Source organism: Nannobrachium achirus (genome assembly GCF_963921795.1).
Source record: "Nannobrachium achirus genome assembly, chromosome: 13".
NCBI lineage: Eukaryota > Metazoa > Chordata > Actinopteri > Myctophiformes > Myctophidae > Nannobrachium > Nannobrachium achirus.
This window is the reverse complement of record NC_137833.1, coordinates 65,718,761-65,736,146: the sequence shown is the minus strand read 5'-3', so window position 1 is coordinate 65,736,146 and position 17,386 is coordinate 65,718,761. Positions and strand designations below refer to the sequence as shown.

The following is a 17,386-nucleotide window of genomic DNA, read 5'->3' as shown; positions in this document are numbered from 1 at the left end:
CTCGTAAGTCCACTGCACAGTGGAACTATTTGTAAGTCTGTGTTTCGGCCGGAAGGTTTCTAATGGACGTACTATGATATAATTCGCGTCATAGCATTAAATTATTGTTTTGTTTAATTGTACATCGTGCAGGTACAATACGTTCAGGGAAAGCAGCTAGGAATGTAGGGTGGAAATGCAGCGATGTATGTGTGAAAGGAGGAATCTGTAGAAGCAGTGGTGTGAGAGTCTATCAATGACATGCTTAAACAACACCAGGAGCTGGCCTGTCTATTATAGTAGAAAGATGTCTGAAAAAAAATGAGTTTTGAGAGTTTTTTACACAGGTCTTGGGCTGGATATGGCAGCCTGGAACAGTTGTTCAAGTGCAGCTAAACTTGGAATGTTAGTAAACATGCTATGCATGCATTGCACCTGTGCAGCTGACCTGCAGAACCTGGGAATATACCACTCTGTCAAGCTGGGGAGAATACAAGTGTGGCGAATATAATTATAATACCTTGTTAAAGTGACCATTTTGTTACATTTTGCATGCGTAGTTATTTTACTGTAATTTAATTTAACGACATAATAACCAGCACAGATAGAAAAAAGACATTAATGGATTTATATTTAAAAGTAACTTTTATTTTCCCCCCTGAACCCAGGATATGGCAGCTGCATACCCCTGCCATACCCAATTGACGCCCCTGGTTGCAAGTGTTGTTGCCTATATGTTGTGACCAAATTGAACTCAACGGACTTACTCTATAGTGGTGACGTCACAAAGAATACTGCTTCCTGATTGGCCATGTTGACCGTAATAATTTTTGGCCGAGAATGCTGCCTCCTGATTGGCTATGTTGACCGTAATATGTTTTGGCAGAGAATGCTGCTTCCAGATTGGCTATGTTTACGTGATATAAATATCACGAATAAAATCGCAATATTAGTCAGATAGATATTTGGATGAAATCTGAAGGAGTAATATCAAAAAATGTGTCAGCCTCCTGGTGGCTGAGTCAGATGTGAAAAATGCAGGACAGTGTTTTGAAATCCATGATTCCCGGAGGCTGCGCCCCCACCTCTCTGCCTCGAACCTCCGTCTTGAATCACAGCCGCCTCTATTTGAATGTAAATACCGCAGATTTTTACACATTAAATATTAATTACGTTTTGAGCTTCGAAATATCTTCCAATCCGTCAACAAGGCCTGGATATGCATTGGAAAAATATGTAGACCTTTAAACTTTTAAAACCATACGACAGAGGAATATATAAGGACGCAGCAGCGGAATGAGGAAATCGCCTGTCTGCTGGACCTACAGAGACGTTTACACTGATTCATTTAGAGGCTATTACTCTCCATTACACAAACCACCAACCGGAATAAACTCCTTCAAATGTAGGCTACAAGTTTCTAATAATGCCGATTCGCAGAGAGAGCTAAGGGTGTCGCACCAAATTCTGGGCCCTGGGTACAAGGATTCGCTGCGGGCCCACATGAATGTTCTTCATCTGGGGATTTAAAAGAAACAAGCTCACAGCGCGGCACTCGGTGCCGTGCTGTGAGCTTGTATATCTACTATTTTTCAATAGATAAAGTCTAAAATAATTAAGGCCCTTCCACCGTGGGCCCTAGTAACTCAGTCCCACTTTTCCCTCCCTTGTGACGCCCCTGCCCACAGCCTGCAGTCAAAAGCAGAGCTGAAATACAACACTTCGCGTTGGCTACCCCTGTTCATTCACAGACGTACATTACTTAATCAGTTGCTATTTAAATGAACAAATAAGGTGTTTGTAGTCATGGGTCATTGGCGTTTTAGCCAATACAGTCTATTCATATTTAAATCGGTTTGAAGCGGCTTTCTGTCGTCCAGCAGCCATGGACATTTTCCTTATTCCTCTGCTGCGTCCTTACAGTATATATTCTTCTGTCGTATTGTTTTAAAAGTTTGAAGGCCTACACATTTTTCCAATGCTTATCCAGGCATTGGAAGAGATTTCGAAGCTCTGGGTCCAAAACGAAATTAATATTTAATGTGTAAAAATCCACAGTATTTACATTCAAGCGAATGGCTCCATTATAGGCAGCTGTGATTCTAGATGGAGGTCTAGGTGGAGACAGTGTTTGGAGGGGCGGAGTTGTGATTTGTCCATTGTGTTTCTAGCTGCTACAGAGGCTGAGTAATACGTTTTCCAGATAAACAGTGGGTAATTCTTCCCAGAGGCACTTGCTTGTAAACGTTTGTTTCCTCATGCCAATAAAGCTCCAGTGAATTTAAGTCCTGGAAAAGATGCGCCATGATCGTCCAGTAGTCACTTTGAGTGAATAGCATGCCTTCTGCACTTCCGCCTATCGGATGCGGCATCTAGCTTTTTACAGAGCCTTGTATACAGAGAGTCACGCCACTCCCGTTCACTTCATGGTGCCAGGTCTTCTACGCACACATCTATTGGCGTATAGTGACAAACTGCGAACTGGAAGTTTACACATTGCATTGAAGTCTATGAGGGGGAGAGTGACGTGACCAGTTAGTTAGGTCAAAAGGGGCAGTTCCGTGACCGTGGAGAGCGAAGGTCCGTTTCTCAATGGATTCGTCATCTAGAAGGGTTATTAAACAAATTTGGCCCGGGGTGTATTTTTTAAAATGGTTGGGAAAATGTTTGACAGCTAGGGTCATTTTCAGTCTCATTCACCTACACTATAAAGGAAAAAATGCCTACCCAAAAATCTGCTTTAAGTGGGATGTGAGGGGTCAAACTAGGGTTTTTTAATTATTCTGAATCCATTGCAAGCATTTGTTTGGCATGAAAAACATTCCTTGGGCTAAGAACGGACCCTAAAAGACTGTAAAAATTGATGACTCATCTCTAAACCATAGTTTCCTTAGGCGTTTTTTAGCCCAAGGAATGTTTTTCATGCAAAACAAATGCTTGCAATGGATTCAGAATAATTGAAAACCCCTAGTTAGACCCCTCACATCCCACTTAAAGCAGTTTTTTGGGAGTCATTCACTTACTATACACTACACTATAAAGGAAAACAATTACTACCAAAGAATCTGCTTTAAGTGGGATGTGAGGGGTCAAACTAGGGGTTTTTAATTATTCTGAATCCATTGCAAGCATTTGTTTTGCATGAAAAACATTCCTTGGGCTAGAAAAAACGCCTAAGGAAACTATGGTTTAGTGATGAGTCATCAATTTTTACAGTCTTTTAGGGTCCGTTCTTAGCCCAAGGAATGTTTTTCATGCCAAACAAATGCTTGCAATGGATTCAGAATAATTAAAAAACCCTAGTTTGACCCCTCACATCCCACTTAACTGTTCTGCCACCGTTGACAGTCCTCACCGTCATTGAAAGGGTTAATACCATGGCGCCGTTGACGGTGAGGACTGTGAATCTTACTGTATATACAGTAAAGATATTATTACTTACTTAATGTCGCTCCGGTCCCGCTCGCATCGGTAATGTCGGCGATTTGTTTACAACGCACGTTGGGCGTGCACGCGAAGTGAAGCTCCTCAATGTTAAGTCAATGGAGAGGCCCATAAAGAAACTTCATTTAAACAAAATAGCCATTTTGAGACATTTTGCAGCAGATCTAAATGTAAACAAGGCACAAGGCAGGGCGCAGCCATCTTCATCTTCTTGTCCCACACTGTCATGTGACTAGATGATGTAATCGTTGCCGTCAAGTGATAATCCAAAAAAACTAAAACAACCCCCTTCCAGCCCTTCAAAATAATAGCGGCGGCCTATGGAGGAAACCGCGTGGCACCGAGGCACCAAGCAACCTTCAGATTAAGAGGCACTAATTGTGTTAAAGCAAATTTTTGGGTAGGCATTTTTTCCTTTATAGTGTAGGTGAATGAGACTGAAAATGACCCTAGCTGTCAAACATTTTCCCAACCATTTTAAAAAATACACCCCGGGCCAACTTTGTTTAATAACCCTCCTAGATGACAAATCCATTGAGAAACGGACCTTCGCTCTCCACGGTCACGGAACTGCCCCTTTTGACCTAACTAAGTGCTGTTTCTGACCCCTGCAGGCAGAACTCTCTAAGTTTCTAAGGCTCTGGCTTTTTATATCAATAGGCAGACAGACAAACAGAAAGAGAGACAGGTGGGCGGTACCTTGTGTCCGGTAACCAGGAAGTAGTCTCGGATGGCCCTCACCATCACTATGGCAACAGGGTAGGTAGCGTTGACCGCCTCCTTCCCGGTAGATGTCTTGATGAAGTCTGAACCTGTGGATGAGTTCATTCATTAATACAATAACCAACCTGTCAATTCATTCATTCACTATTTAATCCATCCTTTCATTGCTCCCTTTGAACTTCAAAAGGGGTTTTGCACTGAGGTAATTGATTGGGAAATAACAGTGTCAAAGCTAGTGATCTCTCTTATCAATGAAAGCCTGTCATAGAGGGGAGGGGGAATGTGTTTGTATACACACACAGACTTGCCTAGTTCCCCTTTAATAGATAACATATAACTTACCAGCCATCGTGGCCACCAGGCTGGTTAATAGATAACAGATAACTCACCAGCCATCATGGCCACCAGGCTGGTTAATAGAAAGTATTTTTAATATAGAAAGATAGAGAAACCTGAGTGGATCCACTAGAGTGCGACATGGTACACAAATCCTACAAATAGCCTCCTAGGTGGGCACTGGCTCTGACAGTTGCTGTGACCGATAATAAAGTTGAATTTCTCCTTTTTTGTGTCGCTGAAAAAATACATTTTATTATGACAATTTTGATAATATTATGGGACTTGTGCCGATCTGGCCCAATATTTAGTTCAGTGTAGAGGGTAGCACGGGTCCAAAAAATGGGAGCCGAGCTTAAGTGGAACGAGGAAATTTGGACCGAACCGAAAGGCCCAGAAAAAAAAGAAGATTGTCTAGCCCTGGCCCGAAATGGATCCGAGTGTGAAATTAGATATGACCCTAACATGGAACCGGGGAAAACAGACCCGAACTGTGTCCGATGCTATATAATGCTTATTTTTCACCATTACTTTTGAGACTAATAGCCTAAACACTAGATAGAGTGCAGAAGCAGCGCACCTCGCCCGCTGCATCGCGTGGCGAGAGAGGGTTCCGTGCGTGCATCATGCAGACCAGTTAGATTTTCAGCTCAGTCCCCAGCTACTGGACAGTCAGTGACACAGTGTCACTGTCCAGTAATTGTCCACGACTCCACAGCTCGCATCACAAAACTTTCCTCCTCCTGCTCGGCCGCCCCACTAGAGTAATCATAGACTAAGACGAGACTCAGCTGCCTCGCTTGCGTTGGTGAGTTTGTGTTGCAGATAGACAGAAGATTTCCGCCAACTTTATGTCGCCCATCCCTGCAGATAATGTCCAGAAACATGCTCTACATAAATGATGTTCCAACCTGCATCTTCCAGGTGGCCAGGTGGGTCTCCCCTGACCTTTCTTTGTATTTACCTACTGTATATATTTTTTGCACATTTATTTTACTAGACGGGCGGCCCAGCGTCTAGTCGGCGACCTGGCCAACTCGGAACAATGTAAATAGGGAATGAATGCCCCGCCCTTTAATGCAAACCCCATTATACCTGTTTTCATAGGATCCGTTTTGACCATCTGTCTGCCTGTGTCCATTTATGCCCATATATGGAGATATCTGTATCTGTCTGTCTGTCTGTCGGCGTCCATTTTATGTCCATATGTGGAGATCACTGCAGTTATAGTTCTGGGTCCATTTTATGCCCATATATGGAGATATCTGTCTATCTGCGTCCATTTTATGCCCATATATGGAGTATCTGTCTGTGCCTCCAACTGTGTTGCAGACACAGTGCCGGTTCCCCCTTTAATGCAAACCTCATTATACCTGTTGTCATAGGACCCGTTTTGAACATCTGTTTGCCTGTGTCCATTTATGCCCATATATGGAGATATCTGTATCTGTCTGTCTGCGTCCATTTTATGCCCATATATGGAGATCTTTGACCATCTGTTTGCCTCTGTCCATTTATGTCCATATATGGAGATATCTGTCTGTGTCCCTTTTATGCCCATATACGGAGATATCTGTCGGGTCGAGGCAAGGCCCCTGTATTGCCCATATATGGAGATCTCTGTATCTGCCCATATGCCCATATATGGAGATCTCAGTCTGTGTCCCTTTTATGCCTATATATCTGTCTGTGTCCCTTTTATGCCTATATACGGAGATATCTGTCGGGTCGAGGCTAGGCCCCTGTATCTGCCTGCAGTGATGTCACAATGACTCAGCGCTTGCGCCCGGCACTGCAGTGATGTCACAATGAGTCAGCGCTTACGCCGATTTTGCGCCGATTTCCTATATACGGAGATATCTGTCGGGTCGAGGCTAGGCCCCTGTATCTGCCTGCAGTGATGTCACAATGACTCAGCGCTTGCGCCCGGCACTGCAGTGATGTCACAATGAGTCAGCGCTTACGCCGATTTTGCGCCGATTTCCGCATAAGGAGATTCCGAACGTTTCGCGCCGGTTCGGGAAAACCGCGCGTCGGGTCGGGTCGAGACCCGGCACTGCACGCCGCGGCGGGGAACGCGCGTGCCGAATCTGAAGCCGGTGGGACGAACGGTTCTCGAGATACGCGGATTACAGACACACAGACACACAGACAGACAGAGACTTCTCGCATTTATAGATAGATTTGTATTTACTTTTTTTTTTTTTACTATATCTACTGCATAGTGCTGTGTTCTATCTGTCTGTCATTCAATGTTATATGAGATACTTCAATGGTTTCCTGTGTAAATAAGCCAAGTTCCTAGGATCTCCTTTTAGTTGACCTTGTACCAGTGAACTGTACCGTCATGAAACTGTACCTTTTTCTATGCAAACTTCTAATAAAGTCTTCAATCAATCAATCAATCAAAGCCTTTGTTTGCGTTTCACCTCCCCCCCAAAAAAAATACATAACAAGAAAAAAAAAACTCCATGATTTTCACTTCAGCAGCAGTGCAACGCTTGAGATTGGCTGCGTTGAACAGGACTCATTCAATAAGCGAGAACAGACGATAATATGGAGTTGCGAGTGTAATTACAATGGATGTCTCATTAAAAACAATACATATTTTAAAGTTGAAGGGTAAATACACAGTATATTTTTTAATCGGGTCAAAGACATTCAAAGACTTGCACACATTTTCAAGATTTTTCAAAAATAGCAGATCTACAAGCTCGCAGCGCGGCCGTGCTGTGAGCTTGTAGATCTGCTATTTTTCAATAGTTACAACAATAAAATAATGGTTAAAGTGGTTCAAATTTAACGCGACTCGGGCACGTTCCGGGTCTTTGAGGGTTAATAGATAACAGATAACTCACCAGCCATCATGGCCACCAGGCTGGCCTTGTAGACATTAGTAAACGTTCCCAGTTCACCTATGGCCAGGATGCTCTTCATGTGGGCGTGGCCACACGCCTCTCTGAACTGACGCAGCTCCTCGTACATGGCTGCAGACAAGGTAAATAGGAGGTAAAGACACATTGTTCTGATTCACACCACAGCTCCAGGCAGCTCGTTTCGTTTCACCAGCGTCGGCAGGTAGGGTTAGGTTTAGGCATAGTTTTACTGAGGTTAAGGTTAGGGTTAGAGTTAGGCATAGTTTTACTGAGGTTAGGTTTAGGCATAGTTTTACTGAGGTTAGGGTTAAGGTTAGGTTTAGGTGGTCTTCCCACCCGGCACCTCCGCACGGTGCAAAAGAAGCGCTGAACCCTAGCTCCGGTTCAGCCAATCAAAAGCTTCCGTGGGCGGGGTTTGCCTGGAGCTGTGGTGTGAATCATAACGCGGTAAAGCTATCTCGCAATTCCAACCGGCAGGTTCATCGCACCATGGGTACCAAACTGCAGCCGGAAGTTTGGTAGAATGCACTGGAGTCAGTGGAAGACTGTGGATCAGCTCATGAATAAACACTTTCTGAACAATTGAGACCTTTATAACATACTCAGCTCAGGAAAATAAAAGGCAGACAGAAACGATTATTATTTACTGTTGTTATTGTTATTTAATTATGTACTGTGCACATCGAAAAGCAAGTGATAAATACCTCTAATATATTTTCTTTTATATTCCTGAAACAGATTATATGACAAAGGTCTCAGTCGTTCATAAATAGTGTTTCTTCCAGGTTTGTTCATGAGCTGATCTAGCCGGCTCCATCAGTGTCACGTATTTCATCGCACTTCCGGTGAGAGTTCTGGCACCCATGGTGAGCTTCATGGCCGGACATGGCGCATACCCCGTATCACGGGATATCCCTTCCTTCCTTACATTCCTTGGCTGCAGACAGGAGGTCACAGGACCACGGCACAGGAAGTCAGATTTTGAAATGTCGCTCTCCGAAAGGTGGCAAAGGTTACCATGCATTTTTGAAAAGCTCTATATCTGTAGATTATATTTTGGTATGATAACCCTTTCTGAGACCCAGCTAAATTGGTGTTATCAGCCGCTAGAGTTGATGTCCCATTAACTTTACATTACAGGGGAAAAAAAGCTAAAGATTAATATGCTTTAAGTAGCATATGAGGGGTCAAACTAGGGGTTTTTCATGATTCTGAATCCATTGCAAGCATCTGTTTTGCACGAAAAAACATTCCTTGGGCTATAAACGGCCCCACAAGACTATGGTTTAATGGGAGCCGTTTTAGCCCAAGGAATTTTTTTTGTGCAAAACAAATGCTTGCAATGGATTCAGAATCATGAAAAAACCCTAGTTTGACCCCTCATATGCTACTTTTTGCTTTTTTTCCCTGTAAAGCCTCGATCAGAGTCGGCTCCGCGAAACTACAACGTTACGTCATTCCTCGCGGTGAAGGGCTTTCCACCGCGAGTCCTGACACATCTCTCTGTTTTTACTATCAGACAGATAGGCTCTTCACCCCGTTCACTGAATGGTCAATCTAGACTAGTCAGTCACTGTGAATAGGACTCCACCGTGACGGACTATGACGGCCTTCACTTATTTTCTGACTTGAGGTGGAAAGCTTTCCACCTCAAATTTGCGGTGGATAGCTCTTCACCGCAGACTCTGATCGAGGCTTAAGTTAATGGGACACCAACTCTAGCGGCTGATAACACCAATTTAGATGGGTCTCGGAAAGGGTTATCATACCAAAATATGATCTACAGATATAGAGCTTTTCAAAAATGCATGGTAACCTTTGCCGCCTTTCGGAGAGCGACATCACGTATGGCCCATGGACTAATTTATGTATACGTCTATTTGGACGCAGTCTCGCAAAGCCAGACAACTATTCCACAATCACCAAATGCTACCTAGAGTCTGGAACTGCACCTCCCGATATCCGAGGAGCTAATATTTCCGTTCACATTTTTTCCCGTTCCATTTCAGCTAAGCAGCAATTTAGGATGCATTTGCGCGGCTGTAAAGACGAAACAGAAGTGTGGAAGAGGAGGCTTCACATAGGGCTGTCACGGTTATGACATTTTACATGAAGATTGATTGTCACTCAAATAATTGCGATTAACGATTTAATTGTGTTTTTGTTGTTGACAATTGCATTTCTGTTTGGCTTTTAGGCTTTGAAGTTGCACATGGCAGATATGACACATAACCTAAATATACAAAAGAAATTACTCTATTTGACAACCTTATACTTAAAAAAGAAAATTGATAGTGGAAATAGCCGATCTACAAGCTCACAACGCGTCACGATGCGACGCGTTGTGAGCTTGCAGATCTGCTATTTCCACTATTTTTGACTTTTATTATATAAAATAAAATATAATAAATAATACAAATAAAATATCGGAAACATTTTCAAAACGGAAACGATGTCAAATAATCGCAATTAGACGATTATGTAATAATTGCGGCAGCCCTAGCTTCACATCCACTTCATATTTTACCCATGATCAGAACTTCCGTTGCTCCAGACTGTGTGATGGAAGTGTTTGGGTCCATTCATACTCCACTTTTAGAGCCTAATTTATTTTGGTTCGGCTCTGTCTAATGGCGTCATTTGGAGCCGAATTAATGACGTTAACCCGCCCGTTAGTAATAACAGTAAATGAGTTAAAAGGTAGAGAAAGTGATTTAATTTAAGTTTCAGTTTTTTTGTGCCCGGGTAGCTCAGTTGGTAGAGCTCTCGCCTTTGTACCGCAAGGTCATGGGTTCGATTCCGGGCACCGCCAACTCAGCGTATGAGTAGCACGGCTTGGCAAGTCGTGCGGCAAGTACTGGGAGCTGAAGGTAGGTGTGGCGCTCCACCTTAGCAGTCCATCTCCCAGGGGTCTAGCGCATTGTAACGGGGACAGACTCCCGCGTGTTACCGGCTGATACCGACAATAAGCCACTCCCGACCTACTTGTTTTCGTGTAGGTGACAGGCGGGGACCTTCCTCCAATCACAATCAAGTGGGGGCAGGCTGTGGTGCCCGTAAGGTCCGCCCCCACTCGACCATGACTGGAGTTAGGCCCCGCTCTACCCGTCTCCTTCACCAAAACTGAAACTGCTTTTTCATGAAAGAAGACGGAGCGATCAAAGATTTGGTAAAAAAAACATACAGTAACATTTTATTACCTTATCATCAATTATTATTAACAGTAATAATTCTTGTGTTCTGCTGCTGCTGCCCTCGTTCACTTAGGCTTTAATTTTGAAGAGCCTCGGAAGCTTTGTGCGTGTGCACGTGAGTGTCCACTGACGATTGAGGAGGATAATCCATTTGTTTACAAACGCTCACGAAACTAAAATCCAAACCGGGGCCGACCATCGCGGTAAAGTGTAGCCGTGAAAACAGGCAGATCTCTGCTTCCCTGGCGTTCTTTGCACCTTATTCATAGCACTTAGTTTTTTTTGCACCGCAGAACCTTCAGAGACAACAAACGCAAAGGGAGAAGTAGCCGATCAGAGCACTTTGCTTGGCCCAGTGGATGCGAAATTTAGATTTAAAAAACTCACTTGTTGATTCACTCCTACAACAAAATGTGTTTTACTTGAAAAAAAATGCTTCTAAGGTCAAATATCGATGTGCGATTAAAATGCGATTAATTGCGATTAATTAATCACAGAGCCTGTAATTAATTAGATTACATTTTTTAAACGCTAATTCGAATATTTGGTGAATGCCCTAACACATAGTGTACTTACATTCCCAGAATCCCAGCCATTTCAGGGCTACGGTCTTCAAAAAACCCAGTCGCCTACATACATACCCAGCCCATTACAGTACTTGCGCGCTCTGCTTGCGCAAGTAATAACAGCAAATGATCTTATATAATAATGAGGTGTTATTACCTTGCCATTGTCCAGTCAGAGCCAGAGTTCTGTTTATAACGATGTCTATCTCAGAGGCTCCGCCCTCCACAGCAAAACGCACCTCCTCCAGACGAGTCTTCAAAGGAGTCTGACCTGCAGGGAACCCTGTAGCCACTGGGGGCAGAATTATTACTATTACTGTATCATACCGGTATATCACCATAGCCCATAGCACTTACCGAAGCACTTGCCTAGCCTCAAATGACCATACATTAAGCCCCTTTTCAACTGCAGCTTTAGCACCACTCCACCAAATATCTACATTTTCCATTACACAAAAGTACCTCTATCGGTAAGAAACAAATTTACCCTTTTAACTGTGATTATAATACAATATACATTTGTATTACAACTATCCTAAATTGTAATACACTATAATGGATTATAACTGTGATTATAATACACTATAAAGTATTAATGTATTACTATGATAATAATAATACACTATAATAGATTATACTAGTGCTTATAACACAATCTAATCTATTATCAACTATATTCTGGTGGTCTAAATGAAAAGTCAGTGAATGATCAGTCATTATGAAGTGTTTGGACCTGTTTGGCCCAGCTCAGACCTACTCTAGATTGGATACTTTTTAGTACCATGTTTAGTACCACTTTCACACCACTCTACCCAGGTCCTTGTCGTGGAAAACCTGGCATAAGTGGGCGGTGTGGAGTGGTGTGGTGCTGGGCCATGTCAGTGGAAAAGGGGCTTTAGAGTCCTGAAAGCCCCACGGCACTGTGAATTTCACACATGACGTCTCAGTGTGCGGCTGTGCGCATAGCTAGAATGGAGGGTGTGTGTGTCAGTGCTGCATGGGTTCTATCCATAGGTTCTATCACGTAGCAACACTGCTCTCATTGTTAGTGACATGAGTACATTAGCCAATGAGCTGCCTGCCGCAACGAGCAGAGGGTTTTTCTGCAAGACAAGAAAGAGCACAGCTAAAGGGCTGTACATACTGTCTCCGACCACAGAGATTTTGTCGGAAAGTTTTGACTTTCTGACGTGCATGCAGCTTTCCGAACACTAATTAGGAGTAATCCTTTTCAGAAGTTGCAAGAGATCTAATTTTGTAGTTGAACCAGACCTTTCCAACGCAAATTTCGGTGGTCAGTAGGGATGGGTATCGTTAAGAATTTAGCGATTCCGATTCCGGTTCTGCTTATCGATCCGATTCCTTATCGATTCTCTTATCGATTCTCATTGGGCATTTAACATACATTCTCTTTTATATGAAATTCTCTGAATAGATGATGCACAGCATACACAGCCCCTGTGGTCATCTATTGTGATATAGTATTAGTGCTTGCAGGCATGCTGGGGGCTGGTCAGAAATAGTGGTCTTTTCTGCGTGATTCCTAAACCCACCAGGATTGAGTTAAGACCCGCCTCCTCTCGATAAAAAGTGCCCATGAACGTTAGTGCTGCTCGCTCAAGTGCAAAGTACTACCTACTGATCTATTACAATAATACACGCAGCATAATACGCCCAAAGCCATATCCAAACCATAACAATGTATTGATAATCAGTAAGAGTTTTTATTTTGAGCACAGTAGTGACAAATTAATAGCTTTCTCAGTACGTTTTTCTCTTTAGCAAAGTTACAAAGTTTTCCCTTTATTAAATAAGCACAGAACAATTAAGTCAGTTTCAAGTTTTTTTTTAGCACAGTTTATTTTGAGCACTGTAGTGAGAAATTAATAGCTGTGCATTGTGCAAATGCAGGCTTTTCTCAAGTAGCCTACAAGTCTTCATGCCTCTGACTTTATCCACCCTCCATGTGTCAGGCAGGGGATTTCAGCCACTCCTGGAAGTCCTCGCGTTTCCGCGAGGCGGGTCTTAACTCAATCCTGGTGGGTTTAGGAATCACGCGTCTTTTCTACCTCCTCCCCTCCTTATGCTTCTCCTGTCATTTTCTTTTTTTTGTAGTTATTTTTCACCAAAAGAAGTTTATATTTTGCAGTGTGCTCAATCCAATGTCCCGTTTTTGCAGTGCAAGGCACAACGTAATTTTTTACAGTGTAACAGCCTTCTCTACAACGCTGGCTCACTCGGCTGCAATGGGCAATCCCGTTCATTTCAGTGAACGGATCATTTCGTTCACGTTCACGATCCGTTCAAAAGATTAGTTCAAATGATTCGTTCATAGCGCGATCGTCCCGTGAAAAACAATAGCGGGAGCGTTTTTATTACGCTGTGAGTACAGCCCGCCGTTGTGTCCTGTGACTGTCTGCCGGCCGGGGCTATTAGGGGGAGGGGCAGGGGTGTGCGTGTGAACGAAAGTGTGATTTGAACGAATCGTTCACGAGTCATTCTAATGATTCGATTCTTATGAACGAATCACTCATGAACGACACATCACGGAGCTGCTCAAGAACACAGCTAAAGCAGAAGCACTGTCTTCTACAGTTTGGATCAACGGATTTACACGCTTTTCTTTCTTGCAATGTGATTTATAGGGGAGCATTTAGCAACACGGAGCACTTTGGACATGCAGCCCGTTTTATTGTAATAAGAACGTGGGAGGCGGGCAAAACAAACTTTTTAGGGCATCTAAAGGGGAGACTTGTCCGTTTATGCAGTGAGCTTGAGTAGTAGTACTAGTAACAACTGAACTAGGAAAAGTTGATGCCCGCATATGCAGGCATCGATAGCGGAATCATTAAGGACTTTGGCTAACGATTCCATGGAATGGATCCAAGGGGGAACCGTTTCTCAACAAGAACCGGTTCTCGATACCCATCCCTAGTGGTCAGTGACAGTATGGATTCCACTTGAGAGTGTAGCTGCTGCGTGCTGCGCGCAGCAGAAAGCCACGCACGAAAATAATTAAATAATAAGGTGGCGGTCTTACGGGCCGCACCGGGCTCGTTTCTGTAACTCCCAGTGCCGTGCCGGGCCGAGACCCACATTTCAGGTAGGCCTGTCACGATTTACGAAAAAATCGATTTAAATCGATTTTATTGGGGGACGAATCGCGATTCGACCACCAGAGGTCGCCCTCGACTTAATCTCCATTCTGTCTTCAACGTCTCTGCGTGTTCAACGTCTAGCGTCAGGCAGACACAGGCAGCGGCAGCTACAGTAGGAAGGCTCACCCACTCACAGCTGCCAGCGTGCCTCCATTGGGCTGCAGAGAAGAGCTCTGCGATTTCGATTGACAAAGAGAGTAGTTAGTTGAGTGCTGTGTCATTACTTTGCTGCTACAGAGCATAGCACTAATCAGTGCTAAGGGCTAACAACAACAATGCTACGTACAGATGCATGTCTCTGCCACTGGTTACAATGTGGAAACAACGTTTCTAGTGAAAACAAGAATTGACACAGTCAATATATAAGCCGGTGGAATGGTAAACAAGAATTGACACATTCAATATATAAGCTGGTGGAATGGTGTGTTAGAAAGTCAGGGACTTTGAACAGTCTATCCACAATGAGACACTAGGTCTTGACTTTGATGAATTATTGATTTTGAAAAGAGGGTAAGAGTTGTTATTATGCCTTAGTTTGTGCCTGGCTTACAGTACAGTTGGCTTGATATGTACCACAAAAAAATGCATTCTTTGATACAGTATTGAAAAAAGTGTAAGAGTGTTGTTTAAAAAAAGAACAGGATTTGACATTTAAGAATTGATAAGTTTACACGATCTGTCATTTGCTATTTGCTACTGTATAGAGGATAAGAGAACATCTAAAACATACAGGATTCCTTGTAAGAGAAGACAAGTGAACTGAAATGTTATTGTTGTTTTTTGTCATTTGATAGTTCTACTGTATTGAAAAGAGCATAAGAGAAAACAGTATTGTTAAAAGCAAAAATAATACTGGAATTGTAAGAATTGTGGATTTTTTTGGGTAATTTCTCTGGAAAATAAATTTGTTGAAAAAATCGTGAAAAAATCGTGACATCGTGAATCGTCAACCTTGAATCGTGATTCGAATCGAATCGTGGGTTTAGTAAATCGTGACAGGCCTAATTTCAGGCCCGTGCAGGACTCTACCATACATGTAATTTAGATAGCATCTTATTTTTATTTATTTTTTACGTCATAATTTGTTTTTTTTTACTGAATAGGTGCTTGGGTCTAGCAGTTTTTTCTTAGATTTGCCAACTGTTTCTTTCCAGTTGATGTATTGCTGTGGATGTACCTTGCTTGTAAGTAGCTCTGGATTAAGATCTAACCGCTAAATGCTTAAATGGTAATTGTAAATTGCATCATCGTCATCATCATCATTTATTTATAATTTCTAAAAGGTACTTATAATATACATAATTGATACAGTCTTTTTTTCACTCTATCAAATGTCTTCCAAAAATTGCCGGTCACGTTGTGAGCTTGTAGATCTGCTATTGTAGATCTGCTATATTTTTGGCAAATGTTCCCGCCCCAGGATAATGGATTTTGATTATCGCGATAATAACGTTAATCGCGATTTATTTGGTCACAATAATCATGATATGAAATCTTCATATCATCCCACCCCTAGTTGAAGCTTCATATCCATATGAGTAAAATCTCCAGGATGATTTGTTTAAGATGTAGGTTGAAGCCCCACCAAAGTACCTCTAAGAGTGGATTCCCCATTCCGCCAAAGCATGGAGCGTTTTTTGCAGAAACTGCTCCATTCCCATTGAAATGCATTGGCAGAATGGGAATCCACTCTCATAGGTACTTTGGTGTGGCTTCAACCTTAGAACATAATGTAATCTATTACCTGAACATAATGTAATCTATTACCTGAGGCCACAGGCAGACTGCAGTTTGCAGCTCTCAGAGATTTGACGGCATCCGGAACTCTAGACGGATAGACACACACTGCTGCAGTGGTGATGCCTGCAACACACACACACACACACACACACACACACACACACACACACACACACACACACACACACACACACACACACACACACACACACACACACACACACACACACACAAAAAAAATAGCATGATTAGCACATGGTAATAATCACCTGATCGCAATACGCTGTTGGCCATTCAAAAATAGCAGATCGTACAAGCACGTCACTTCGTACCGTAAGCTTGTACATCTACCTTTAGGGCGTCGTAAAGAAAAAGGTGCACTGGGCACCATATGACAATGTGAATATGATCAATAGTGGCAATAGCTGATCTACAAGCTCACATTGCGATGCGTTTTGTGCTTGTAGATTACCAATTTTTGACATGGAAATGGTTATGGTGATGATATGCCCTTTGAAATGCTTGATTACAAATCTTAAAAAGCCAAACATAAATGTTATTTTAATTTTAAACAGAGAACTGACTGAATCAACCACAGGTGGAGGCGCAGCCCATTAGACCTATAATAGCAGCACGCAGTGGCTCAGCCCGCTGCAGGCTGAACATCGATGAGCCAAACAAGAAAAAACAGCACAGTGCTGTTGTCACAGACTGTTGTTGCTTTTTTACAAAGTTGAATTTTCAATATGGTTGGACGGTTGTTGTTGTTGTAACATTGGGTGCTACTGAGTGCTCACAAGATGACAACGCACAACCAATGAAGGAAAAAAATGGTCGAATGCGACTGTTTGGCGAACCCAATGCTTCAATAAATCCACAAGACGTTGTGTTATCTAAAACTGTTAATATTACAGTATGCGATGCGCTTGTATTCTTTTTATCTTTTTTTTTGGTCCTCCAAATCTTTGTGTGACTTTTTTTCCTCCTTTTTTATATTTTTCCTCTTCTTCTTTTTTTATCACAGATGCCTATGTATTGTAAGGTCTTGGAGTTCCAGTAACATTGTTTAACGATTAATTTCTTAAATTGGGCTTTCATTAGGCCTATATGTCCTGGCCCGTCATTCAATGCCTTAGAAAAAAATTGGCCCGAGGCCAAATCTAATTGCCGACCCCTGGGTTAGGCCATTAACGAAAAAAAAGTCAACGCCTTGGCAAGGCGTTGTGAGCATGTTGATCGGCTATTTTCACAATTTCTGCCTCTATATATTTGACAATTTGGACAATGTTTAATTTGTCATTTTAGAGGTATTAAAAAGTCCTTAAATTGTCACTTTAGAAATGTGAAGATATCCTCTAAATACTTAAACT

The 17,386-nt window shown here is 42.5% G+C and overlaps 1 protein-coding gene across 1 annotated transcript in view; it reads right to left on the bottom strand.

The window, feature by feature from the left end:
• dera (deoxyribose-phosphate aldolase (putative)) overlaps window positions 1-17,386 on the bottom strand; it is a 35,483-nt gene that overhangs the window by 7,966 nt on the left and 10,131 nt on the right. Inside the window, exons 4-7 of the mRNA XM_080740427.1 lie at window positions 16,044-16,139; window positions 11,276-11,410; window positions 7,341-7,469; window positions 4,123-4,235 (exon numbers count right to left, since the gene is read on the bottom strand). Coding sequence (XP_080596553.1) covers window positions 4,123-4,235; window positions 7,341-7,469; window positions 11,276-11,410; window positions 16,044-16,139 — 473 coding nt within the window. The remainder of the gene's footprint in view (window positions 1-4,122; window positions 4,236-7,340; window positions 7,470-11,275; window positions 11,411-16,043; window positions 16,140-17,386) is intronic.